The sequence below is a fragment of the Felis catus genome, chromosome D2, assembly GCF_018350175.1.
Source record: "Felis catus isolate Fca126 chromosome D2, F.catus_Fca126_mat1.0, whole genome shotgun sequence".
Taxonomy (NCBI): Eukaryota; Metazoa; Chordata; class Mammalia; order Carnivora; family Felidae; genus Felis; species Felis catus.
The window spans coordinates 44432643-44456290 of NC_058378.1; the positions used below are offsets into that span (position 1 = coordinate 44432643).

Genomic DNA, 23648 nt, shown 5'->3' on the forward strand with positions numbered 1-23648 from the left:
CACTCCCAGGACTCAACTCAGCTCCAGCAGGCCTCCCCAGGCTCTGCCAGGCGGGCAGAGCTCACCCCCTACAGCTCAGATGGCCCTCATCACTCGACCTCCATCACAAGCCTTGTCCCCGCTCATGGCAGTTACCCTTGGGGCCAAGGAGGCAAAGGCCGCACCCGCCTCACTCACCTCCAGCTCTCCACACAGCACCTGGGCCTCACACAGCACCTGGAGTTCAATGGGCATCTGTCCGATGGAGCCAGACTGACTGGGTACAGGAGGCCCCGCTCTGGACAACCAAGAACACCAGAACAGGCATCCACAGATTCCATGACCTCTTTCAAAGCCAGCCTGCAGGAAGCTCCCATAGGGCAGTCCGGCCCCTGCCCTCTGGGGCTCTCCTGGTCCTGCAAAAAATGGGACCTGCTAGGGACCCACCAGACCATGAGAGGACTATACTCTGAACACTCAGCGAACTGGGCTCGACTGAGAAACAGCCAAACAAAGCCCACCTCTGCACATGCTTTAAAGTGAGCCAGGGCACCAGGGTGGCTCAGTCAGTTAAGCCTCCAACTCTTGGTTTCAGCACAGGTCATGATCTCATGATTCGTGAGTTTGAGCCCCGCATCAGGCTTCGTGCTGACAGCGTGGAGCCTGCTTGGGACTCTCTCTCTCTCACCCTGTCTCTCTGCCCCTCCCCCACTCACTCTCCCTGTCTCTCTCTCAAAATAAGTAAATAAAAACTAAAAAAATAAATAAACAAAGTGAGCCAGAGCTACCGCCCATCTGTCCTCGGTCCCTATGGCATAGATCCAGTTGCTCTGGGGGAATCCTTTGAAGTGCTGCAGAAGCCTGGTCCCTCTGAGGAGCCAGCCACCCGGCTTGTTTCTTCCGGAAGACTCAGAGCCCTGCAAGCCTCCCTTCCTTGCTGCCAAGAGAAGGTGGTTGCGGGGGTCCCTGCCACCCTCCCAGCCAGCACAACCACGGTGGCCCTGTCTTAATTTTCTAACTGCCACTTTCTTAACCTCAGCATCTGTGAGCCTCATTAGAAGCCTCTGCAAACCCTCTCTGGATGTGCACAGGAAAGAAACAAACAAACAAGCCAACAGGCAGACAAGGCAACCCAAAACAATGAAACCAAAAAATTAAAAGACAGCATGCCAAGCCGACGTGAGGAGGTAGGTAAGGACAGCAGTCAAGTCCTCACGGGCACGACATCAGGCCACTTGGAAGATGACTTCCAGCAAGGAATTGGATAAACAGAAACCCACAGGGAAAGCAGTGTGTCAGGTGTGACCCTAGCTTCTGGTTCTGAGTGGGCTTGTCACCACTCCCAGAGCCTCCAGTGAGGTGGACAGCTGCCACCAAAATCAAAACTCCCAGTCTTCTTCTTACAATGGAGAATGGCCATACAATGCAATTTTGTGCAATTTCGTGCAATTTCAGCTTTTTCACGTTCCAGGATGAGGCGACCAAGGAGGTCAGGCTTCCGTTCTCAAGCATTGCTGCTGGGCAGGAGAGTTCCCACAGGAGGGCAGGCCTCCGTGTCACAGCACACATCTCACATCAGAAGAGGGGAAAGCCGACCACGGACACGAGTCGCCCCTGGCCAGGCCACCTGAGTCTGCATGTCCCAGTCCCACCCACCCTTCCCACGGATGCCTCACTTCCCAGCACTCGGTCGTGTAAACTGCCAGCCCCCCCAAACCTCCTTCCTGTTGAACACGCCATTTCACATCCTGATTGTTCCTGGGATTTCCTTGCCCCCTCCTCTGCCCGAAACCCTCCTTGCTCCCAGCTATAATTCAAACTCCACCATCTCCCTGGGCAGTTTGTTCAGCACTAGGCTCAGAGGCCAATAAGCTGGTGCTGTCCTGGGTACTGAAGAGGAACAGGAACAGTGAAAAGCGGCCTGGGGTCACCGGGAGCTCCATCCTTCAGACCCAGCATTTCTTTTCGACTTCCCCAGAACCCCTGAGGTAGGCATCTTTATTATCCCCGTTACCGAAGGGAGAAAACTAAAGATGAAAAAGATTTGTCCACGTGCCCAGAAATAAGTCTGAAGAAGGCTGAGGCAGGAATGACACCCAAGTGCTCCAGCAGGCTCCCCACAAAACCAAGGCAGACACTACAGCCTTCATCGTGATATGAACATTTGTTCCTCCTGGGAAACTGTAGAGAGAACTTTCAGGTGAACTGAGCCTGTTTGAACTCTTCGTCGGGCCCTGGCCTCCAGATACACAGAATCTCCCTACACACCTGCCAAAGGAGGAAAATATAGGCAGAAATTCAGTGGGCTGAACACACTGGTTCACTGCTGGAACTGGAGGAGGGCGAGTCTTCGGCTTTGTACATCTTTGGACTCCATAGAAATTATGTATCACTGTTGTAACTGGAAATCTTAGACAGACTTCCAGTTATGGAATGAGTAAATCAGGAGATGAAAGGTACAGCACAAGGAATATAATTTGTAATAACGTTATACCTTGACAGAATGTTGCTACATTTGTGGCGAACACAGCATAACATACAGCCTTGTCCAATCACACTATGGTGTACCTGAAATTAATGTAACATTGTGAGTCAACTATACTTCAATTTAAAAAAATCTCAAATAGGGACACCTGGCTGGCTCAGTCGGTTAAGTTGATTTCAGCTCAGATTATAATCTCACGGTTTGTGAGTTCGAGCCCCACATGGGGCTCTGGGCTGACAGTGTGGAGCCTGCTTGGGATTCTCTCTCTGCCTCTCTGTCTTCCCCTCCCCTGCTCGCTCACTCTCTCTCTCTCAAAAATAAATAAATAAAATAAACCTTTAAAAATCTTTTAAAAATCTCAAATGGGGTGCCTGGGTGGCTCAGTCGGTTGGCATCTGACTTCAGCTCAGGTCATGATCTCACCGTTCATGAGTTCGAGCCCCACGCCGGGCTCTGTGCTGACAGCTCGGAGCCTGGAGCTTGCTTCAGATTCTGTCTCCTTCTCTCTCTGTCCCTCCCCACCCCTCTCTCTCTCTCTCTCTCTCTTCTCTCTCAGTAATAAATAAACATTAAAATTTTTTTTTAAATCTCAAATAAACAAATGCTTCCTAGAAGAATAAATGGGCAATGAAATGTCCCAAAATACAGATTCCTTCATTCACTCGCTTGTCGAATATTTAATGAGCACCTACTATGTTCCAGCTGCTGTTCTAAATGCTGGCTATGCAGCATCATTCAACAAAACAGACCAAATCCCTGCCTGTACGGAACTCACATTCTAGTTGGGGTAAGACACACATCAAAAAATAAATAAATGGCAGTGGATTTAATGAAAACAAATAAGGCAGGAAGGGAAAAGGGGTGCCAAGAGGGAAAAGAGTTCATCTTCAAAAGAGTTAGTGAGGGAAGGCAGATGGGATTAAAGCCAGGCCCTGAAGGTGAGGAAACAGCCTAAAGATATCTAACTTCTTGGTGGGAAGAGTGTCCCAGCAGAGGAAACAGCCAGCACAAAGGTTCTGAGGCCAGACTGCACCTGGTATGTTCACATAGCAGCAAGGAACTAGAGGGGAATAGACAGGATTGGGAGGAAAGGGGCCATGACAGTGCGCAGGACATGAAGGCAGGGCAGTGGCTGTTACTCCCGTACAAAATGGAAAGCTCCAGTGGCCACAGTGGATGTTTGGGTTAACATCCGAGGTTCCCACAGGACACTTTACACCTTCACACCTTCGGGTGCCCCAGCACCTTCCTGCCTCCTGAGACTCCCAAGGGGAAGGATGTTCCGAAAACTGTTCCAGAGATCCTGTCTGGATGCAAGCCAAGCCAGTCCCACCAGCCGCCCTCCCACAGAACCCTGCTGTAGCCTCCAGCCAGCCAGGTCAGCGCTGAGCACCAGGCAAGAGAAACCCACTTCCCAGGCCTCAGCTGAGATCCCCTTGCAAAAGGCGAAGGAAAACTTTTAAAGCATAAGGTCCCAACCCCACTACTGTGTGCCAAGCACATGCTAAAGGCCAGGTTCTACCACCAGCCTAGGAGGGAAGTGCTGTGATACGCATCTTACAGACCAGGAAAACCAAGGCTTCAAAGGGTACACGGCTCCCCCAGGATGTAGTAAACAGTGCAGCAGGGACTTGAACCTAGTTCTTTCTGACACTACAGCCTGTGTTCACAACACCCCAATGAGAAGGCTTCTCTGTCCAGTGACCAGATGTCAGAGCTCTCATCCTGGCTGGAGACGGCTTTGGCCTGAGTGCCAGCCACGGTTGCCAAAGGGCTTCCCTGTCTCCCCTTGCCCCTCCCCTGCCATCCACACCTCCCAGTCCCACTCCCTCTCTCCTGGCCAGCCACACTGACACTCTAGGTCCCTAAGAACCCTCTTTAGGAACAGAAAGGCAGCTACAGGGAGGCTGCACATGGGCCCCAGGCACAGGGCCTGTGGCCACCCAACCAGTGCTGAAGTGACTGGGGCCAAGGACAGGTGACCTACAATTTTCTTTCTTCAAAACATATGTTGCTATATCTAGCAATATTCTACCCCCTCATTGGGCTGGTAGTTACTCTGGTGCATACATTTGTCACACCCATCAAATATCACACACCTAAGGAGTATATTTTATTGCGTGTCAGTTACACCTCAATATAGTTCATTACAAAAAAATGAAGGCGCTCTCGTGACATTGCTGGGTCCTGTTAGGAAACAGCCATGCTTTCCCTGACAGAACGGTAGGAGGTGATTTAACTGAGGCCTTGAAGAGGACACGGTATTTCATTTCACCGAGGGGCGGGGGACAGATCCAATCTGAGCCAATGGTCTTCCCAGACGTTGGGGCCACATCACATGGTACTCTTCCTGGAATTCTGGCATTTAACAACAAAACCTACTTCCTCTTGTGTGCTGGGGTCAATGGGATCAAAGCAATCAGGACCAGGGGCGCCTGGGTGGCGCAGTCGGTTAAGCGTCCGACTTCAGCCAGGTCACGATCTCGCGGTCCGTGAGTTCGAGCCCCGCATTGGGCTCTGGGCTGATGGCTCAGAGCCTGGAGCCTGTTTCCGATTCTGTGTCTCCCTCTCTCTCTGCCCCTCCCCCGTTCATGCTCTGTCTCTCTCTGTCCCAAAAATAAATAAAAACGTTGAAAAAAAAAAAAAAAAAAAGCAATCAGGACCAGCAGGAGAGGGTTGACAATGGGGCCATATCTGTCTTCCAAGGGGACTTTCTGGCATGGTGTAGAAGAGGAAAGCACAGAAGGTCTGGCCAAGTTCTTGCTGTGGTGGCTACTGTGGCCTCCGGCTGCACAAGGGGGCATATGTGGGGGCCAGTGCAGGCTTGTCTTCCCGTTCTTTATCCATGCCTGTATCAGGCCTTTCCTCCCATCCCCAGATGCACTCTGGAATCTGGCAGAGGGGTGAGGAAACTTCAGACTTAATGAACTTTAATCTTCTAGGGAATGCTACAATTAACATGCCCTGAAGTATAGTTGCTTTGTAATTAGATGGAAGAACAAAACCCAAAACACTCGTCCTGGTAAAGTTATTGTCGAACTTCTTGGTAGGTTTCCTAGCAATTAAACTCACTTACTCATTTCATCTAGAAAAAGCATTTATTACTTCAATTTAAACTAATGCCATAATGATACAATGTGTGTTATTAATGAGATCCTCAGTTGTCTGGCCTGCTTTGCCAGGGGCCAGAAAGAAGACGCTGTTGGTGCAGAGCATTAAAACAGCATTTGGTCTGGGGCGTCTGGGTGGCTCAGTCAGTTAAGCATTGGAGTCTTGATTTCCGCTCAGGTCATGATCTCACAGTTTTTCAGATCCAGCCCCACACTGGGCTGTGTGCTGACACTGCAGAGCCTGCTTGGGATTCTCTCTCTCCCTCCTCCCAACTCTCTCTCAAAATAAATAAATAAACTTTTTTTAAAAATAGCATTTAGTCCAAATGATTCTTTCTTCTGGGGAGTTTCACTTCAAGAAGACTCAGGGGTAAGGTCCAATGGCTGACGGATGTTTGCTATGAGAACCAGTCAGGCTGTCCGGCTGAGGAGGTGTGATGGCTCACCAGAGCCACCTGTGACCGTGTAGTGAATGTCCCCTGCAGGCGAGACACCTGACCCCCAAACTCTGTCTCCCTATGTACCAAGAACACAACCAAGATGTGGTCCAGGCCTCAGAACAAGCAAGAGCAGAGATTCACCAGCTCAGAGGCCAAGAGAAAAGAAGCAGCAATGGGGCCCCGCACTGGCCACAATTCCTGAGTAAATCAGTCTGACCAAGCACTTAAGCATGTGCCAGGCGCTGGTGTGAGCCCTTTGTATGTATTAACTAAATTAATTCCCACACTGACCCTATAAGCAGGGATCGTTATTTTATCCCCACTTTATAAACAAAGAGACTACGCCCAGTGTCACAGCTATAGAAGCAGAACTGGGATTCGACCCCGGCAGACTGTTCTTGAGCCCATGCCCCTAACCGCTACACTCAAGGTAATCCTGAGCCAGAGTGGAGGGGCAAACAGCTGGACCTCTCACGGCAACCCTCTGCAGAGGCCCTGTCGCCACACCCAGTCCTCCGATGGAAGAGCGCCAAGTACCTCCACTCCCGGTTCCCACACACAGTTTGCTATTATCACACAGACCACCTGCTTTGTGCCACAAACTCCGCTGAGTGCTTACTCTCATAGCCTATGAATTCCCATCCCACTCCAGAGGTGAGGAAACTGAAGCTCCGAGAAGGTCTCCATGGGCAGTAAGAAGGAGGGAGGGGTGGCAAGCCACATTTTTTTTCTGTTTACTCATTTTTTGTACTTGGTACAAAACTCAAAAGGTATTTTTTTTAAGTGCTGTGAAAAGCAGATCTCCCGTGCCTGTCCCAAGTCATTGTGTTTCTCTCTCTAAAACATTTCACCACACGGATGGTGTGTGTACTCAAATACATATACACAAGCTTGCTTTTACACCGAGCAACCCTCCACACCTTTGTTCTCACTTGGCTATTGTCAGCTAACAGCGTCACGTGTTCGAACTCTTGCCTCACAGTACATAAAGAACGAGTATTCAACTATATATATACCTCCTAATAGATTAACCAATTTGCTGAAGATGAGCATTTAGGTTGTTGGCAATTTCTGCTGTTACCAACAACGCTACAATAAATCTTTGTGTTAAGAAGAGAGTCTACCTGCAGTGTTTGCCATGCGGACCCAGAGGCGGTGAGCACAGCCGTGATACCCAGCTTTGGGAATCAGACGTGGCCAGCCCCCTGTTCCTCAGCTGTATGACCTAGAGTGAGCCTCTTTACTTCTCTGAGCCTCAGTTTCCCCATAAAACAGGAATGGTGCGAACCCACCTGGAAGTGTTGCCATGAAACGATGTAAGCTGGCGCCGTTAAAGTGCCTGCATCGTGCTTGGCGCAGAGCGAGGGCTGGAGAGACAGGAGCTGTTACTCACTGACACCTAAGTCAGCTGGGGCATTCAGGTCCTGCCTGCAGCTTGGACTCCAGGCCTGGGGCTTGTCCTCAGTCTAATCACAGTTCCTCTCTATGCGTTACTTCCTTCTCTTTCATGAGCAGCCAGTGAGTCTGGACACAAGAGCTGAAGGACTGGGGCCATCCAGAGATGAAGACCCCCATGTCCTCTATCTGCCCTCAGGCCTCTGAATGAGCATGAAAAATAGGCCCAACGGCACCACCCGAGGTAGCAAGGTACAGCTCCCAGGGATTTCTGGGGGTCCTAAGCTCACTGTGAGCCTCTAAGGCCTGCCTGGACTATAGTCCAGCCTCACCCCTGGCCACTAACCACAATCCAGGCATATGATCTGTCTCTTCTTCCCTGCTTCCAGGCCTTCCAGTGTGCTCTTCCCTCTTCCTGGGACACTCTTCCTACTCTCCTCCCTTTTGCTCCCAAGCCCTTTGTTTACCCAACTCCTAATAGTCCTTAAGTCGTTGCTTACATGTCACCTCCTGCAGGAAGCTCTCCTTAACCACCTTGCCACAGGCTGTGCAATACCACCAAGAACAAGATTGGCCCTGGGCCATGGCAGAGTCATGGAGGAATGTCAGGCCATGGCTTCAGGGAAAGAGGCAGTCTAGCATCAGGAGCCACATGTGTCTTATGCTGGGACCTAACTGTGGGTACCCAGCCAGGAGGGCAACATCTGTCCTCAGTGCAGAGAGTGAGTTTTTGGAAGGAGAATATGACATTTGGGCAGGGAAGGACTCCTTAAATGAGAAGAAAAAGAGCTAACTGTATAAAAGGTGAATACATCTAACAACAATATAACATAGAACTTCTGTGCATTAAGACAACTAACTGACAGAAGTTATCTCCCATACTTAAAAAACAAAAGTCTCAGTGTTTTGAAATGGGCAAAAATTTTAAATGGTAAACAGGCATTTCATAGAAAACAAAAACAGTTCATAAAGATAGGAAAAAATGCTCAATTCCATCTGTTATCAAGAAAATGTAAATTTAAATCATACTAAGATACCATGTCACATGAAAATCTTAAAAGTAAAAAGAATACCAGGTGTCGGTGAGGTTGGGGAGCTTTGAGAATTCTGGAACGTTGCAGACAGCAGGGTAAACAGGTAGAGATGCTTTGCAAAACAATGTGAAATAACCTAATAAATTGAAACATGCCTGGATAAAATACTCCAGCAATTCTGCTCCTCAGGATGGACTTTCAAAAAACTCTTTCACAAACTAGTGCAGCCACTCTAGAAAACAGTATGGAGGTTCCTCAAAAAGTTAAAAATGGAACTACCCTACGATGCTATAATCACACTACTGAGTATTTACCCAAAGAAAACAAAAACACTAATTCAGAGGGCTACAAGCTCCCCAATGTTAAAGCAGCATTAATTACAATAGCCTAGATATGGAAGCAGCCCAAGTGTCCACTGACTGATAAATGGATAAAGAAAAGCTGCTATATTATACAATGGAATACTACTCAGCCATAAAAAAGAGCGAAATCTTGCCATTTGCAATGACATAGAAGGAGTTACAGAGTATTATGCTAAGTGAAACAAGTAAGTCAGAGAAAAACAAATACCACACAATTTCACTCTTATGTGGAATTTGAGAAACAAAACAAATGAGCAAACAGGAAAAAAGAGAGAGACAAACCAAGAAATAGACTCTTAACTGTACAGAATGAACTGATGGGTTATCAGAGGGGAGGTGGGTAGACAGATGGGTTAAATAGGTGATGGGGATTAAGGAGTGCATTTGTTGTGATGAGCACTGGCTGATTAAAATAAAAACTTTTTAAAAAAAAGAAATATTGAGAATATTTAAAACTTTAAACTTTAAGAAATAAATTAAAATGTGAATAAGTAAAAAAAAAGCCTCTTGCACAAACATCAAAAGCACAAGAATGTTCTAATTAGCATTATATGTAATAGCAAAAACCTGGAAATAACTCAAATGCCCATAACAATAAAATGGATAATAAATCAGGTGATACTATGCAACCATAGAAAATGACTCAATACACCTGAATTGGATGAATGGCCCTCAAAAACCTAATTTTGAGTGAAAAAGGCAGTCACAAAAGTGTATAAAAGTGCTATTCCATATATTTAAAGTTCGCAAACAGGCCAAACCTAAGCAATATGCATTTCAGGATCCATACCTGTATGATAAACTATCAAGAAAAGCAGGGAACTGGCTAGCACACTATCAGGTTAGTGGTTATGTCCCCTCAGTAAAGGAGGACATGATAGGAAAGGGACGCACATGGTTCCTTTACATTTTTTAAACTGGTATGGATTCGTGGGAGTTTATTTATTATCATTCTTGTAACTTGGCATATACATTGTTACCACGTGTGACTTTTAGTTGTTTTTAATAATTTAAAAACTAGCACAAGGGGTGCCTGGGCGGCTCAGTCAGTTGAGTGTCTGACTCTTGATTTCGGTTCAGTTCATGATATCGTAGTCTGTGAGATCGAGCCCCGTGTTGGGCTCTGAGCTGACAGCACAGAACCTGCTTGAGATTCTCTCTTTCCTCTCTCTTTCTCTGCCCCTTCCCGGATCATACTTGCACGTGCTCACTCGCTCGCTCTCTCTCTCTCTCAAAGTAAATAAATAACCTTTATGTATGTATATACATACATAAATACATAAGAGCACAAATAGACAGTGGCCACTCACGCAGATCCTGACCCACCCCCAGCCTGCAGGCTGGTCCAGGGGCCAAGAGCAAGCTGCTGCACACTGGAGACGCTATAGAGAAAAGAGCTCTGGTGTCCCAACTTCACATCCCAGCCCTGTGTAGCTTTAGCCAACTTCCTCTGTTTCTTTATCTGTGAAGAGTTCTTAGCAAAATCATCGTCCGTGGTGGGGACACGGTGAATATTTGTTGAATGAATGAGTCAAGACATCCAAGATTCCATCGTAACTACCACCCTCATCCAAATGTATTCCTGAGGGGGAAATTGTGGCTACAGCTTCTAGCACCCACCTCCCCACACGCACAAATGAATATCCCAGAATTTGAAGTGGCACATCAGAAAGTTCTCTGTTCTGTTCGATCCAAACTTTTGGTATTTTAACGTTACAGATTTTCTCTCCCAAATGTCAGCTTCTCTTCTATTTTTCCTTTCGCTGTCACAACAAGCATACAAGTATTTTCAATGGAATTTTACCAAATGGCACATCTTACATTTTGTAAACTATATACATGCACACTCCTCTTCTCGCCCCTCTGCCAAGTTCTGTCTCAGGGCCCAGTGATTTTGCTTCTTTGACCCTCATCTCCTGATTCAAATGCCCAGTCCTAAGCTTCCACCCAGAGCAGGTTATTCCTGGGCTTAAAGGGAAGCCAGGGGGCAAATGAGGAAGCATCAGGCCTCCTTAAGCAACAGGGGGAGCTTCTGTGTGACATTCACTAAAGCCCTGAGCACACCAGCCTAGGAATGCCAAGTCCATTCCAAATCACTCTTCCTTCCTTCTTGGCATCAACTTGCCCAGCTGGGGACAGGAAAAGGAAGCTGGAGCCTAGCAAACCCCAGATTACAGAAATAGGATGGAGCCTTGGCTAAGGGCGTGGGCATTAAGGTCAAAAAGAACCTCTCTGGACGTCATGTTCTTTATCTGTAAAACACAACAATAATCCCACCTCAGAGAGTTATTGAATGGCATAAATATTTATATATAATATACATTTAATATACATAAAGATACTTGCAGATCAGCATTTAAAAAAAAAGTTGCCATATCCCCAAACCACTTCTGTTTGACTTTGGAAGGAATAAAACAGTCTTTACACTCAATTTGCTTTTTAATTGGGCTCATCTGCAGCTAGTGCTGCAGTGGTGGGGTGGAGGAGGGGACCTCAAGAGCTCTGGAGGCACCATTTGTCTTGGGCATATCAGCAGTGTAAGCCCACCTACTACTCTCAGACAGGCCAATGCCAGCCATGCTGAGAAAGCACTCACAACCTGCACTCATGAGCTGGAGATACCGCATCAAACAGCACATGGGTTGGAAAACAGGCCAGAGACTAGACTGTTGCATGAGCAGCACAGCCAGGACAAGCAGTGGAAGTCAAAGTGGTTACAGTTTACAGAGAATATTTTGGAGCAGAAACCTGGCCTCAGAGGCTGTCAAATCAGCGGACCGACGCCCAGGGCCCACAAAGGTAGGAGGTGTTGCACAGAATCCAGTGAAAGAGCTTTGGTCTCCAGAACGCCTAAAGCCAAACAGATCAGCACCCAGGACAGCGACAATCAAATGTATGGCAGCACTGAGACATCGCATTCACCCCCACCATCCAGATCAGAATCAGCAAACATAGCAGGTTGCCGCCAGTCCCTCCCCTGCACCATGCAAACCTCATGGAGCAGTCATGGCATTTTCTATGGTGAGCCCACATACAGCCTCAGAACCCTTCTGAATCCTTCCCAATACAGCATTCAAGGCTCAACCAGTTGCTGGTCTATTAGAGGAAAGCTATTGGTTTACCCTGTCTTCATGGAATCACTGACAAAGGCCAGTCTGGTTGAAAACTAACTTCAAACCTCATCAAAGGTAGCAAAAGTATCCAAGTCAGAAAAAGAGGCACATCTTTAGGCTTGACTGGAGGTGTTGGGTAGGAGGGGAGAGGTGAGGGGCAGGGAAGTGTGTTTGCAGAATGAAACATCCTAGCCCACCTCCCCCACTTCAGAGGTCAGACTACCCGGTGCCTTGTCTTTCTTCCCATTTTTTCCTTTGTCTTCTGTGAAAGTTGCTTGAAATATCCATGTCCTCATAAATTAGATGCTTCATTCACACACTGATAATTTCTTGGGGCCAACTCTGTGCCAGGCATGGTACTAAGCAGCAGGGACACAGTAGTGAATAGCACCTGGCCTGCTCCCCCGGAGCTTACAGCCTGGTGTGAGAGTCAGTGTCCATCAACAATTAACCCTCAATAGTTTGTCAGGACAAGCTAATAGCAGGCCAAGAGAGTGAGATGTGTACCTCACACATGTAACCAAGGAGCCAGCTCCATAGGAAAGAGAGGAGCCTTCAGACAGGTAGGGATCAGGGCCCCTTTCTTTGGAAGTTCCCACCTCCCAGGCCTTGGGGAAAACCAAGGCTTGAAAAGTTCCTGTAGGCTACAGCACAAAGGGAACAAAGATGTTGGAATAAGGGGGGCTAGGGGGCTTGCAGACCCTACCCCACAGCATCCTCCAGCCCTGGCGGTGTCCACACCTCCCAACAGCCCAGCCTCAGAGCAAACTGGATGCCTGGGTTGAAACATCAGTATGAAGCATTCTCAGGGAAGGCTGAGCCTCTGAGAGACACCCTGTGGGCTCCGGGGGGCTATGCCATGACCTCCAATGCCCTCCACGACCACCACCCAGGGCCAGAGATTGAATGCAGGTGGGAGGGAGAGGTCAGGCCTTGGACACAGTCTAGTTCAAGTGCTTGAAGCCTTGAGTCACCCTTGTCTCCATCACCACCTCATTTCACTTCAGCACAGTGACTGTTTGCTCTTCTAATTCCTCCTGGAAGACTCTAAACAGCATATTTGCTCAAGAGCTGGGGACAACATTCCAGTCTTAGAGAAGCAGAGTATTTAGGCAAATGCAAACATATGCTGGTTTCTCTTCTTAGTTACATTCTTGGCAAAGGAATTATTTCACCAAGAGACAAATCAGGACTTTCGAGGGCCCATTCATTCCAACCTGGCCCCAGCGATGAGACTGCTGACCCTTACCAGTCCCCAGACCCTTTAAAGACATGTAATGTGAGTGGCAGCAGCTATAAAAGGGTGACACAGGGATCCCTGTGAGGGAACTACTCTATGTCCTGACCCTAGTGGTCACCTAGTGGTGATAAAATTGCACAGAAGTGAATACCGACACCCAAGTGCCTATAAACTGGAGAAGGATGAAAAAGGTCTCTGGATTGCATCAATGTCAAATGCTGCTTATGATATGATATGAGTTATGCAACGTGTTGCCCATGGGGAACCTGGGTGAAGGGTGCATGGGATCTCTCTGTATTATTTCTCATAATTGCATGTGAATCTCAGTTATCTCAAAATTAAGTCTTTTTTAAAAAAACACATAATGCAGAAACTGTTTCATCTTGGGAGTAGGACTGGCCTGTTTTCACAGAGCAGCCATAAGAAAACCTAAAACTATTTCTCCAAAGCCCATTTTTGTGCATTTTTAACAAAGTATGATTTTTTTTTTCATATGGGAGGTCTTCAAAAAAGCCACATTTAGCAACATCCACATGACCTTACCTGGCCCCATGACCCTTAGGGTGCCCCTCCCCTGACCTATGCCCAGGGGAGGCATAGGTCATGGCATAGGTTTCAGAGTCACAGGGCAGTGACTCTGAAACTCTGAACTCAGGGCAGACTCTGAAACTCAGGGCAGACCATGGTAGAGGGAGGCAAGGGGCTGGGAGGGCCAGGTGACCGTCCAGTGTGAAGGACAGTCTTTGAAGAGGAGTCTTCTGGGAGGACCGTGCTGGCCGGCCTCTGCCTCTACCTACATGCAGCCCTTCGGATCCCTGCCAGCAGTTTATTAATATTTTATTGAAAACTCTAAGATGATTCAAACTTCAGCTGTCATGATAAGGTGTCGTTGCTAGGCAACATTCGTGCTTGTCTACAGATCTGTTTTTGCAGCTCTTCCCCCACTGGCAAAGCTCAAGGTTAGGCCCTAGCACCCCGAGACCCATAACGCTCAGACCCCCAACCACCATGTGCACCCAGCCCACTCTGAAGCACTCAGCCACCAGCCAATGGCCTGGCTCACGGGTCTCCCAATGCCCAACATGCCTCCCAGGAGCCACAGAGTAACCCCTGCCCCCAACTCACCATACTCGCTGTCGTAGAACATGACAAACTTCTGCCAGCGCAGCTCTGTCACCAGCCTGAGCATGACGTCATTGAGGCGCACGGGCGGTCTGGAGGCCAGCGTGTAGGCCTCACCGTCAGGGCTGGGGTTCAGGTGGCAAGCAGTGCGCGGAGACCCCCCTGGGTTGCGCTGGACAAAGAGGTGTGGGATATGCATCGCATCTGTGAGTGACTGCAGGGCGTTGGCAGACGCACAGCCAGTGGACGTGACCAAGGCCAAAATCCCCTGGGTCATGAGGTCACAGGCTAGAAAGAGAGGGAAGAGAGAGGGAGGGGTCAGCACGGGGACAATGCTGCACTGGCTTCGATCCACATGGCCCATGCCTAGCAGCTCATGCCCAGGGCCCCAAGAAATGCTGCCTGCCTCCAGAGACAGAACTACCTCGAGCCAGGCCAGGAGCTCTCAAATGCAGAGTCCCACTGATGCTTCCAGGGATCCTGCCACCCAGATATTCCTACACCCATTCAGCAGATGAGGAAATGGAGGCTGGGTGAGGCAAAATCATTTGCTCAAAGGTTACTCAAAGAGGGACGGTAGGACGAGAATCCAACCCACATCTGCTTGAGACACCCATCAGGGTTGCTAAATTAGCCATCCTGTTTCCCACCTGGGATGTGAGCCTTTTAAGAGCCAAGAACTCATTTTGTGGATCTGTGTGCCTCCAAGGCCAAGACACAAGCCGTGAATATACCGTGTGCGCTATGATTGTTGGCTACACCGAACTGATTGAGGCTGAAGGGAATAGATTACATCAGAAAGTCAGGGAGACACTTACCCCAGAGGACTCAGGTTTCAGGCAAAAAAAAAAAAAAAAAAAAAAAAGACAGCACTCCTAGGTCTTCTGGCCAAGTCCACTTAATTTATATCATAAAATACTGGGTCAAACCCCAGATGAAGCAGTCAGTTCCAGAAGCCCAAGATTATTCAAAAGCCAGTTGATAATAACAAAGGAAGATGCACGGCAGCTAGGTGGAGGAGGAGAGGGAGGGAGGGAGCCGCCAGCAGCCTGTTCTTGGGCTGAGGCCCTCGCAGCCCATCTTTTGAAGTCATCCAGTATCCGTGAGGGGTGCCCCTTTTAGCCACAGACTTACGTCTTTGAGGGACATCAGACCAATTAATAGAAACATGCACCGCCCAACACTGCAACCCACTGCTCTGGTTTTGAAGCAAACATTTATTAATAATGCTTATGTGATGGAGGGATGTGGGAGAGCAGATGCAGCTTCAAAACACAGCCTGGGAATGTCAGCAGGCCATCTGCCGCAGACAGCAGACTTTTGAGCAACTTTGACAATGTGGTTCTTTCGGTTGAGAGCCTTTGGGTTTATGTAAACGTCTCAGACAAGGCTGAGAGGAGACCAGGAGCAGAGGAAACAACCCCAAGGAGAAGGGAGTGGAGGCCTGGGAAGGTGAGGGAGGAGGGAGGCCCTCCACACCTCCAAACCCTAAAGGCCGGCTGCTCCCCACGCAAGGGCGCTCACTGGGCACATTCATGAGCATCAGCAGGACGGTGACTCAAATGCCCACAGTGCTCCCTGCTGGACCCTCAACCTGCACACACAATGCAGGGGCAGGGGCAGGGGCAGGGGTGGTGAAATGAGATCCTCTGATGTCTCTTGGGAGTCACACAGCCATCCAAATGCTCTGACCAACTCCCATGCAAGCTTCACATGGCAGTTCTCTCCCAAACAAAAATCCAATTGCATCATGCTCCTGTTTAAGGCCTTCAGTGGCTCCCAAGAGCTTTGGGGACAGAGTCTTGTAGGCTTCCCAATGCCTGTAGCTTCCTGCTCTTCACATGCCCCTGCCCACTATGCCCAGGCCAACCAGCCCCGTTTGAGCCCCTGGAACCCTCCACATTTTCTGTTCCCTCTTGCAACTTTCAACTTGAGTGAATACTCAAGACTCAGACTCTATATCCCCAGACCGGCCAGCAACCCCCTGTCTTGAGCTCCCCCTACACCCACACTTTCCCTATCAGGGCATGATGCATGGCTTGTGAAATTCTCTGTCTCTCCTAGGACCACACACTCCAGGGAGCTATGTGATGTGCCTGTTCTGTTCATCATCCTTCCCTAGACACACACCGTTTCCAGCACATGGCAGTCGGCAAAGACTGGTGCAAGAATGCAGTAAGCCTGGATATTTTCATGCCCTCTGGTCAATAATTCCACTTTAGGCACCTATCAAAATTATGGGAATGGCTCTGGATCCCAAAACATTCATAGGATACTTATCCATGCTGTTGAAATATTGCTCACAATCTAAAAGATGCAGATATTGCTGGAGAGGATGTGGAGAAATGGGAACCCTCTTGCACTGTTGGTGGAAATGCAAATTGGTGCAGCCGCTCTGGAAAGCAGTGTGGAGGTTCCTCAGAAAATTAAAAATAGACCTACCCTATGACCCAGCAATAGCACTGCTAGGAATTTACCCAAGGGATACAGGAGTACTGATGCATAGGGGCACTTGTGCCCCAATGTTTATAGCAGCACTCTCAACAATAGCCAAATTATGGAAAGAGCCTAAATGTCCATCAACTGATGAATGGATAAAGAAGTTGTGGTTTATATACACAATGGACTATTACATGGCAATGAGAAAGAATGAAATATGGCCTTTTGTAGCAACGTGGATGGAACCGGAGAGTGTGATGCTAAGTGAAATAAGCCATACAGAGAAAGACAGATACCATATGGTTTCGCTCTTATGTGGATCCTGAGAAACTTAACAGAAACCCATGGGGGAGGGGAAGGAAAAAAAAAAAGAGAGAGAGAGGTTAGAGTGGGAGAGAGCCAAAGCATAAGAGACTGTTAAAAACTGAGAACAAACTGAGGGTTGATGGGGGGTGGGAGGGAGGGGAGGGTGGGTGATGGGCATTGAGGAGGGCACCTTTTGGGATGAGCACCGGGTGTTGTATGGAAACCAATTTGACAATAAATTTCATATATTGAAAAAAAAAATAAAAAAAAATAAAAGATGCAGATAGATGAGTGGTTATGAAAAACACTCCATTTGTTGAAAGCATATGTAGCCTTTAAAATTATTGATGAAGATACTAAGGTAACATGGGAAAGTGCTTGTCATAAAAAAGTTATGTGAAAATGATACAAAATTGTATGTCTTTTATTACATCGATTAAATAAAACTCAACACACATGAAAGACCAGAAGAAAATACTGCAAAATGCTAAAAGTGCATTTTACAAGAGGCCTGAACTGATTTTCCTTCTTTTCCATATTTTGCCAAAATTTCGAGTCATGAACAGATCATTCTTTTAGAAAAGAAAAATAATCTTCCAATAATGGGTAAGTTGTGAAGCTATAGAGGAGGAGGGACTATTTTCTGAGAATTTTCCCTGTGCCAAATACTGTTGAGTGTGTGTGTGTGTGTGTGTGTGTGTGTGTGTGTGTGTGTGTTGAGCACTTTATGTATGTGTCATTGTGTCCATTTTCCAGATAACAAGTTGTGAGGCCACACAACCAATAAGAGACAGTGCTGAACTGAAATGCCATCCAATCTAAAAAACACTTCTGAGAGGCAGCTAAGTGACAACAGCAGGGCACGAAATTATACGCACCCCAGAACTGTAGATAAAAAGCTTGCTTATGGAAAAGGCAGGAGAAAACACCAAAAGACAAGAAAAGAACAAGGTGTGGTGATGCTGAATGGATTTCTCTTTATTCTCTGGTACATACTTTCTTCAATGCCAATACACTGAATTTCTAACTCTAAGAAGTAATCATACAAAATAAACTGGACATCACAAGGATGGAAAGCTGTCCAGACACCCAGCCCAGGACACCCACAAGAGTGCTCCTGGCTGCCATCACTCACTCCCGGCCCTCCACTGCCCACCCCATCCAACTCCCTCCCAGGTCATCACCTGACTTCTGATGGCAAACCCTGTGCCCATTCCATATACACCGGTTCTGAAATCACTGAACCTCTCTGAACGTCAGTTTCCCCATCTGGGCAGGCATCCCACCGTCACTACAGACTGCTTGCTTCCCCTCTGTGTGTTTCATACATATACTCAGCGCCCCCTACTGTGTGCAAACCCCTGCACTGGGCACTGGGGGAGCAAAGGGCACCAGCCCCAATTCTGAGAAGCTTGGATCCACCAAGAAGACAGACCCCATGATTCAGCCTGTGGGGAAGGAGAGATGAAGCTCCTTGGGACCCAGAGAAGGGTGACCTCAGGGTCTCAGAGAAAGAGGATTTAAACCAGCTGAGATGAAGGAAAACAGCATGACAGAGGGATGCAGCATGACAAAGACACAGGGGCCAGGCAGCAAGAACATGCTCAGGGAACAATTGTCTGACTGGTCACTTTGCCCCAGTCCTGCTGGTAGCCAGGGACACCAACTTCTTGGCTGGGCCTGGGCTCACCAGGGCAGCAGAAGAAGCCCTAGAATCTCACTAACCAAGGTTCTGGTTTGGGCTCCTCCGGTCACATGGGGTGAGAGCTCCAGTGATCCCGTCTGTCCTATGACGTGGCCGGTGCTGTGCCTGGCACGTCCTACCCTGAGAGTCCCGGGTCTGGAGAAGCCTGGATCAGCAGGATGCTGGCATTTCAGGGAACACTGGCAGGATTGTGATTGTGAGACTGTCCCGGAATGCTGACGGAGCCCATGGGTCCTTTGTGAGCCTCCGTTTTCTAAATGAGGACAAGAATCTCTACCCAGCAGAGCTAGGGGAACATGGACTTAGGACATGGACAGCAAGTGCCAACCCTTGCTGTGCACAGGAAAGAGGTTAAATAGAAGCCAGTTTCCTGCCACTCTCCTTGGGCATCCCCATCTCCCCCATCAACGTCCCCACCCAAGTCATGCCCAGGATCCCAACAAACAGTAGTTAAGACAGAGAGCGCCCTCACTCCTGCTGCTGACAGCCCTCGCCGTAGAGGTGGGCACCACTACCCCACCCCTCGTACAGCCACCTGCAGCATCATGCAAACTCCTCAAGCCGCCAGCCTCGGAAACTGGGTGGATAATTAAGGCTGGAAGCTTCTCCCAGGCACTAATGGAGAGGCCCGATGCAAGTCAATTTCCAATCCGTTGTGAATGGCCTGCTAATTGGGGCACTGTTGAAATGATGGTTATTTAGAGGCTCCTAACATAAAAATAATATGATCAAAATACATCAGATCAAAGCCAAATCAGCTATTAGCTTAATCAAGGTTGTGTGCTCATTCCGGGACAGGACATACCCCCAGTGCAGAGAGAGATGCTGAACCCCAGTGACAGGGTCCCCTGGCCTGAGTCTGAATCTGGGCCCTGCCACAAACATGCTGTGGGACCTTGGGCAAAGTGCCGGCCCTCTCTGGGCCTCTGTGTTTTCTCTGTCATGTTACAATGATTGCGCCCACTTCACAGGGGTGTTGTGCTCATTCCGTGAAAGGTCTTGGTATGTAAAGAGCCATTCGCACAGCCTGGCACGCAGTAGGGATGCAGAAGTCACCACTGTTATTACCTCTCCTGCTTAGATGTGTTTCCGCAGCTCACTACAAGAGCCTTTGTTATAATTCTTTGCCTCCAATATCATGTGGTCATAAAGCTGATCTCTCTCTTGATTGCAACAATGCATGCTTGATGGCTTGATAAGGACACCCTGAGAGTGGCTCATCAGCTGGGAAAGTAAGAAGCAGAGCTGAATGTGATGATCAGCTTCGAGCCCCCTCCCCAAGCCTGGTGGTCTAGGAGAGCAGAGGGTCTCTGCAAAGATCTATGCACTGCCCAACAGCATCCCAGGAATCGGGAGAAAGAGGGTGCTCAGAGCTCAAGCTTGGGCCCAAATGAAGAGGACCCATGGGCTCCGCCAGCATTCTGGGACAGCCTCACAATCAAGTTCCTGCCAGTGTCCCCTGAGATGCCAGCATCCTGCTGATCCAGGCTTCTCCAGACATAGGACTCTGAGGGTAGGTCGTGGCAGGCACAGCACCGGCTACATCACAGGACAGACAGGATCTCTAGAACTCTCACCCCGTGTGAGCTTTCTGATCTGGGGAGAACACTGCAGCACAGAGAGGGCTGGCCAGTCAGCCAGGGCCACCTAGCCAGAGAGCACAGAGCAAAGAGATCATCAGAAGCAGACCACCAGGAGCCTCTAGAGCCAGTCCCAGAAGAGACAGTGGCCAGCAGGGGACAGAGCCCAGGATTCTGTGGCTAATGCTAGCCAGCACTTCCCTGGACAGAAATGCCTAGGACAGCTCCACACTCAGGGCAGGCCCCGGGGAGGAGCTGGCCGGCAGGCACAAGGCCTCTCTCTCTGCTGACAGCAAATCCGTGCCGTATCAAGTCATTCGGTGCCTGCAGGTGGACACTGTTGAGAAGAGAAGTATCCCCAGACATTGAGGTCACTCCAGGTACTACCCCGTTTCATGTCCAGTCTTCTCCATCCCCATCAGGATTCCTGGAAAATTCTCAGGCTAAAATTGGTTGGGAGAAGCAATACCCCAGAAGCCTTGGGCTAGAAGAGACAATTTGTGGTGTCACCACTCAGAAATGACGGCCACAGCTGTCCCAGGCCTCCCCTCCACCAGGTGCCCCTGGCATATCCACACTGCTCCTCCCGAAAGACCGGATGTGGCCCGGCATAAGTGAGATCCGCCCACGTGGGCCTCTCAACCTCACGTGCCAACTGGCCTCTGGCTAGCCCCTTCAAGAATCACGAGACTCTTCCAGATGGACAAGGCAAGAGAGAGGGCACTCCACCTGGGTAGGAGCAGAGGTGCCCGGGGAAGCCTGCCAAGGCTCTGCTCATCTCAGCAGGCAGCAGATGGGAGAGCCAGGCTCTGGGCAGCCCAGGGCTTCACCCTACCCTACAGAAGGAATGGTCTCTCTCTCGGGTGGGGGTCCAGCAGGCCAGCCCCAGGAGCTCTAGCACCTCTGCCTGCCCCGTAAGTGGGGCTCCCAGTGACAGCTCGTTATCGTAATCATCTTAACAGCCATGAGCACTCACCCTCCCCTGAGCCACCCTCATTATTGGTGCCCTTCCTTTCCTCCTTTAAGCTGGCACTGCTTTATTAATATTTGAATTCTAACGGCTAATGCTTTAAATTAAGGTAGCATTTATAAATACTTTATAGTCAATGAATAATTGACCAAATTTAGTATTGTCATAACTCATAGTAAATTATTGATCTATGAAGAATAAATATTTTTTCATGTTTTATTAAGACACTTAAAAGGTAAACAATACCATCAAATGGTGGGGGGTGCGGGGGGGAAATGGGTGACAGTACCAGACAAAGGCAGGTGCTAGAGCTCTGGTCCCTATAGTACATCGACCCTCCCTAGCCACTTACCATCAAAGGTCACCCCCACAAAGGGGAGGGTCACCAGGGTCTTTACCCTCCTCCCTCTTGCGCATCCTGTCCTACAGACCTGCTTAAATAACGCTCCCAGTGGCTTCCTCCTGCCTTCACTCCCATCTCCTTGCTCAGTTCAGTGTCTGTCCATCTGTCACTACAGCCACTCCATTGCAGACAACCTCACTCCCCTCTCTCTCCTTACGTGGCACAGCTGATGAAATCCCAACCCGGGGTCAGCCCCCTTCCCCATGTCTGTGAGCAAACAGTGGAGAGTCAGAAAGACCCACGTGCCCGACAACGTGGTGACCCTTGCAAAGCTGTGTCACCTACCTCACCCTGCCATTCACCTTACACCCTCTCCACCACCTTCTCTGCCCACTCTCGGACCTCCCCAACTTCTCCCCCAAGTTCAGCTGATGATCTTGCTTCATTCTTCATGGATAAATGGAAGCCGCAATCAAAAGGAACTCACTCCACTTCTTGCCACCACATTTTCACATCTGTCTGCATTTGTGTTAGAAGCTGAAGAAGACAGCCTCTCCCGTCGGAGGTCGGGCCCTGCTCAGGAGCTCTGGGTGCTCCCACCTCTTGCTTTCTCCCAGACCAGACCCATCACTCACCCATCAGTCACGCCCTCTCTCTACGAAATCATCAACCTTCCTTGTATTTGATCTGTCCCTTTACAAGTTAAACCTCAGCCATGTGGATGGTTCCATAGCTGTGGCTCCAGCCCACAGCCCTCTCCTGGGCTGCCAACCCCCAGCCAGGGGAGGCTCCCTTGCTGAGTTCACTAGCAACTCAAACTTGGTTTATCAACACTGAGGTCCCTGGCGTGTGACCTTGTCCCTCCTGGTCACCAATCTCTTCAAAAGAGGCACCCCTCTCCACACTTGTCCTTGACCCTTCTCTCTCCCTGACCCTCTGCATCCAAGCCATCATCAAGTCCTGGATGTTTTATCCCCAAAATATGCTTGGGTCTGTCAACTTTCTTCCACCACCTTGGTCTAAACCACTATGACATCCCTACTGGACCCACATGCATCCAACCTCCCCCTGGGATCTACACACCATCTATGCCAGTGGAATGGCCTTCATGAAACACCAAGCAGACTGTGTTGTCCCTGCTTAATACCCACATTAGCTTCCCACTGGCCTTAAAATAAAATCAACATCCCCAAACAGGCCCTGCAAGGCCCTGCATAACCCACACCCGTGCCCTGTATCCCAGGCAGGCGGCCGTCGTGCTGTAACTCAGACACTGCTTCTCCCGCTTCTGGGTCTCTACAAACTCCCTCTGCTTACAGTGCTCCTCCTGCTAGCTCTCTCATTCTGTGCTTTTGTGGGTAACCGTCACCCCCCAAAGAGAACTTTCCACAACCCTTATTTTCCCTTGCTGTACTTGGCCTGCACACCACCCACCAACATTTGCAGTTGTGGACTATTTTGAGCAGCCGCCGCCAGTCATCTTTCTCTGAACCATGAGCCCATGAGCAAAAGAGCCTGCATACCGCTTACCCTCCGAGCCCCTGGCCCAGCGCCCGGTGCAGCACAGCAGAGCAACAAACTATTTAATACTCCTAACAACTCCGCAAGAGAAGCACTATGGGGGTCCATATTTCATTGGTGACACAGAGTTTTCAAACCTACCAAGGTCCCCAGATACTCATGTCCTCCCAAAAGGGTAGCCATGTTCCAAAAATTGGAGAAGGGGAGTTTCTTAATTCACCAAAAGCTCAGAGGGTGCCAAGGGGACAGTGGGAGAAAAGTTGGCTGGGCCTGAGGCCCCGGAGCACCCCCAGGGTAGGAGATCCCACACCCCTCTGGCCTCACGGTCAGCCCAGGCCAGGGGCCCAACAGCAGCAGGGCCGAAAGGTCCCACTGGATTTTGGACCGTAGCCTGAGGCAGGTGGGCAGCTGGGGCAGGCAAGATGCACAGAGACAACCAGGAGGGTGGGGTAGAGCTGGCAACACCATGCCAATCTCTGGGGCCTCATCCTTATGCCAATTAAT

General features: G+C 49.2%; 1 protein-coding gene across 4 annotated transcripts in view; it reads right to left on the reverse strand.

The window, feature by feature from the left end:
- The window catches only part of GRID1 (glutamate ionotropic receptor delta type subunit 1), a 698930-nt gene that overhangs the window by 526832 nt on the left and 148450 nt on the right, over positions 1–23648 (reverse strand). For 3 of the 4 annotated variants that reach the window (XM_023240627.2, XM_045040236.1, XM_045040237.1), the window contains one exon: positions 14284–14568. The exons of the other annotated variant lie outside the window; for it this stretch is intronic. In XM_023240627.2, the coding sequence (XP_023096395.1) occupies positions 14284–14568 (285 nt within the window). The remainder of the gene's footprint in view (positions 1–14283; positions 14569–23648) is intronic. 4 annotated transcript variants of the gene reach the window in all.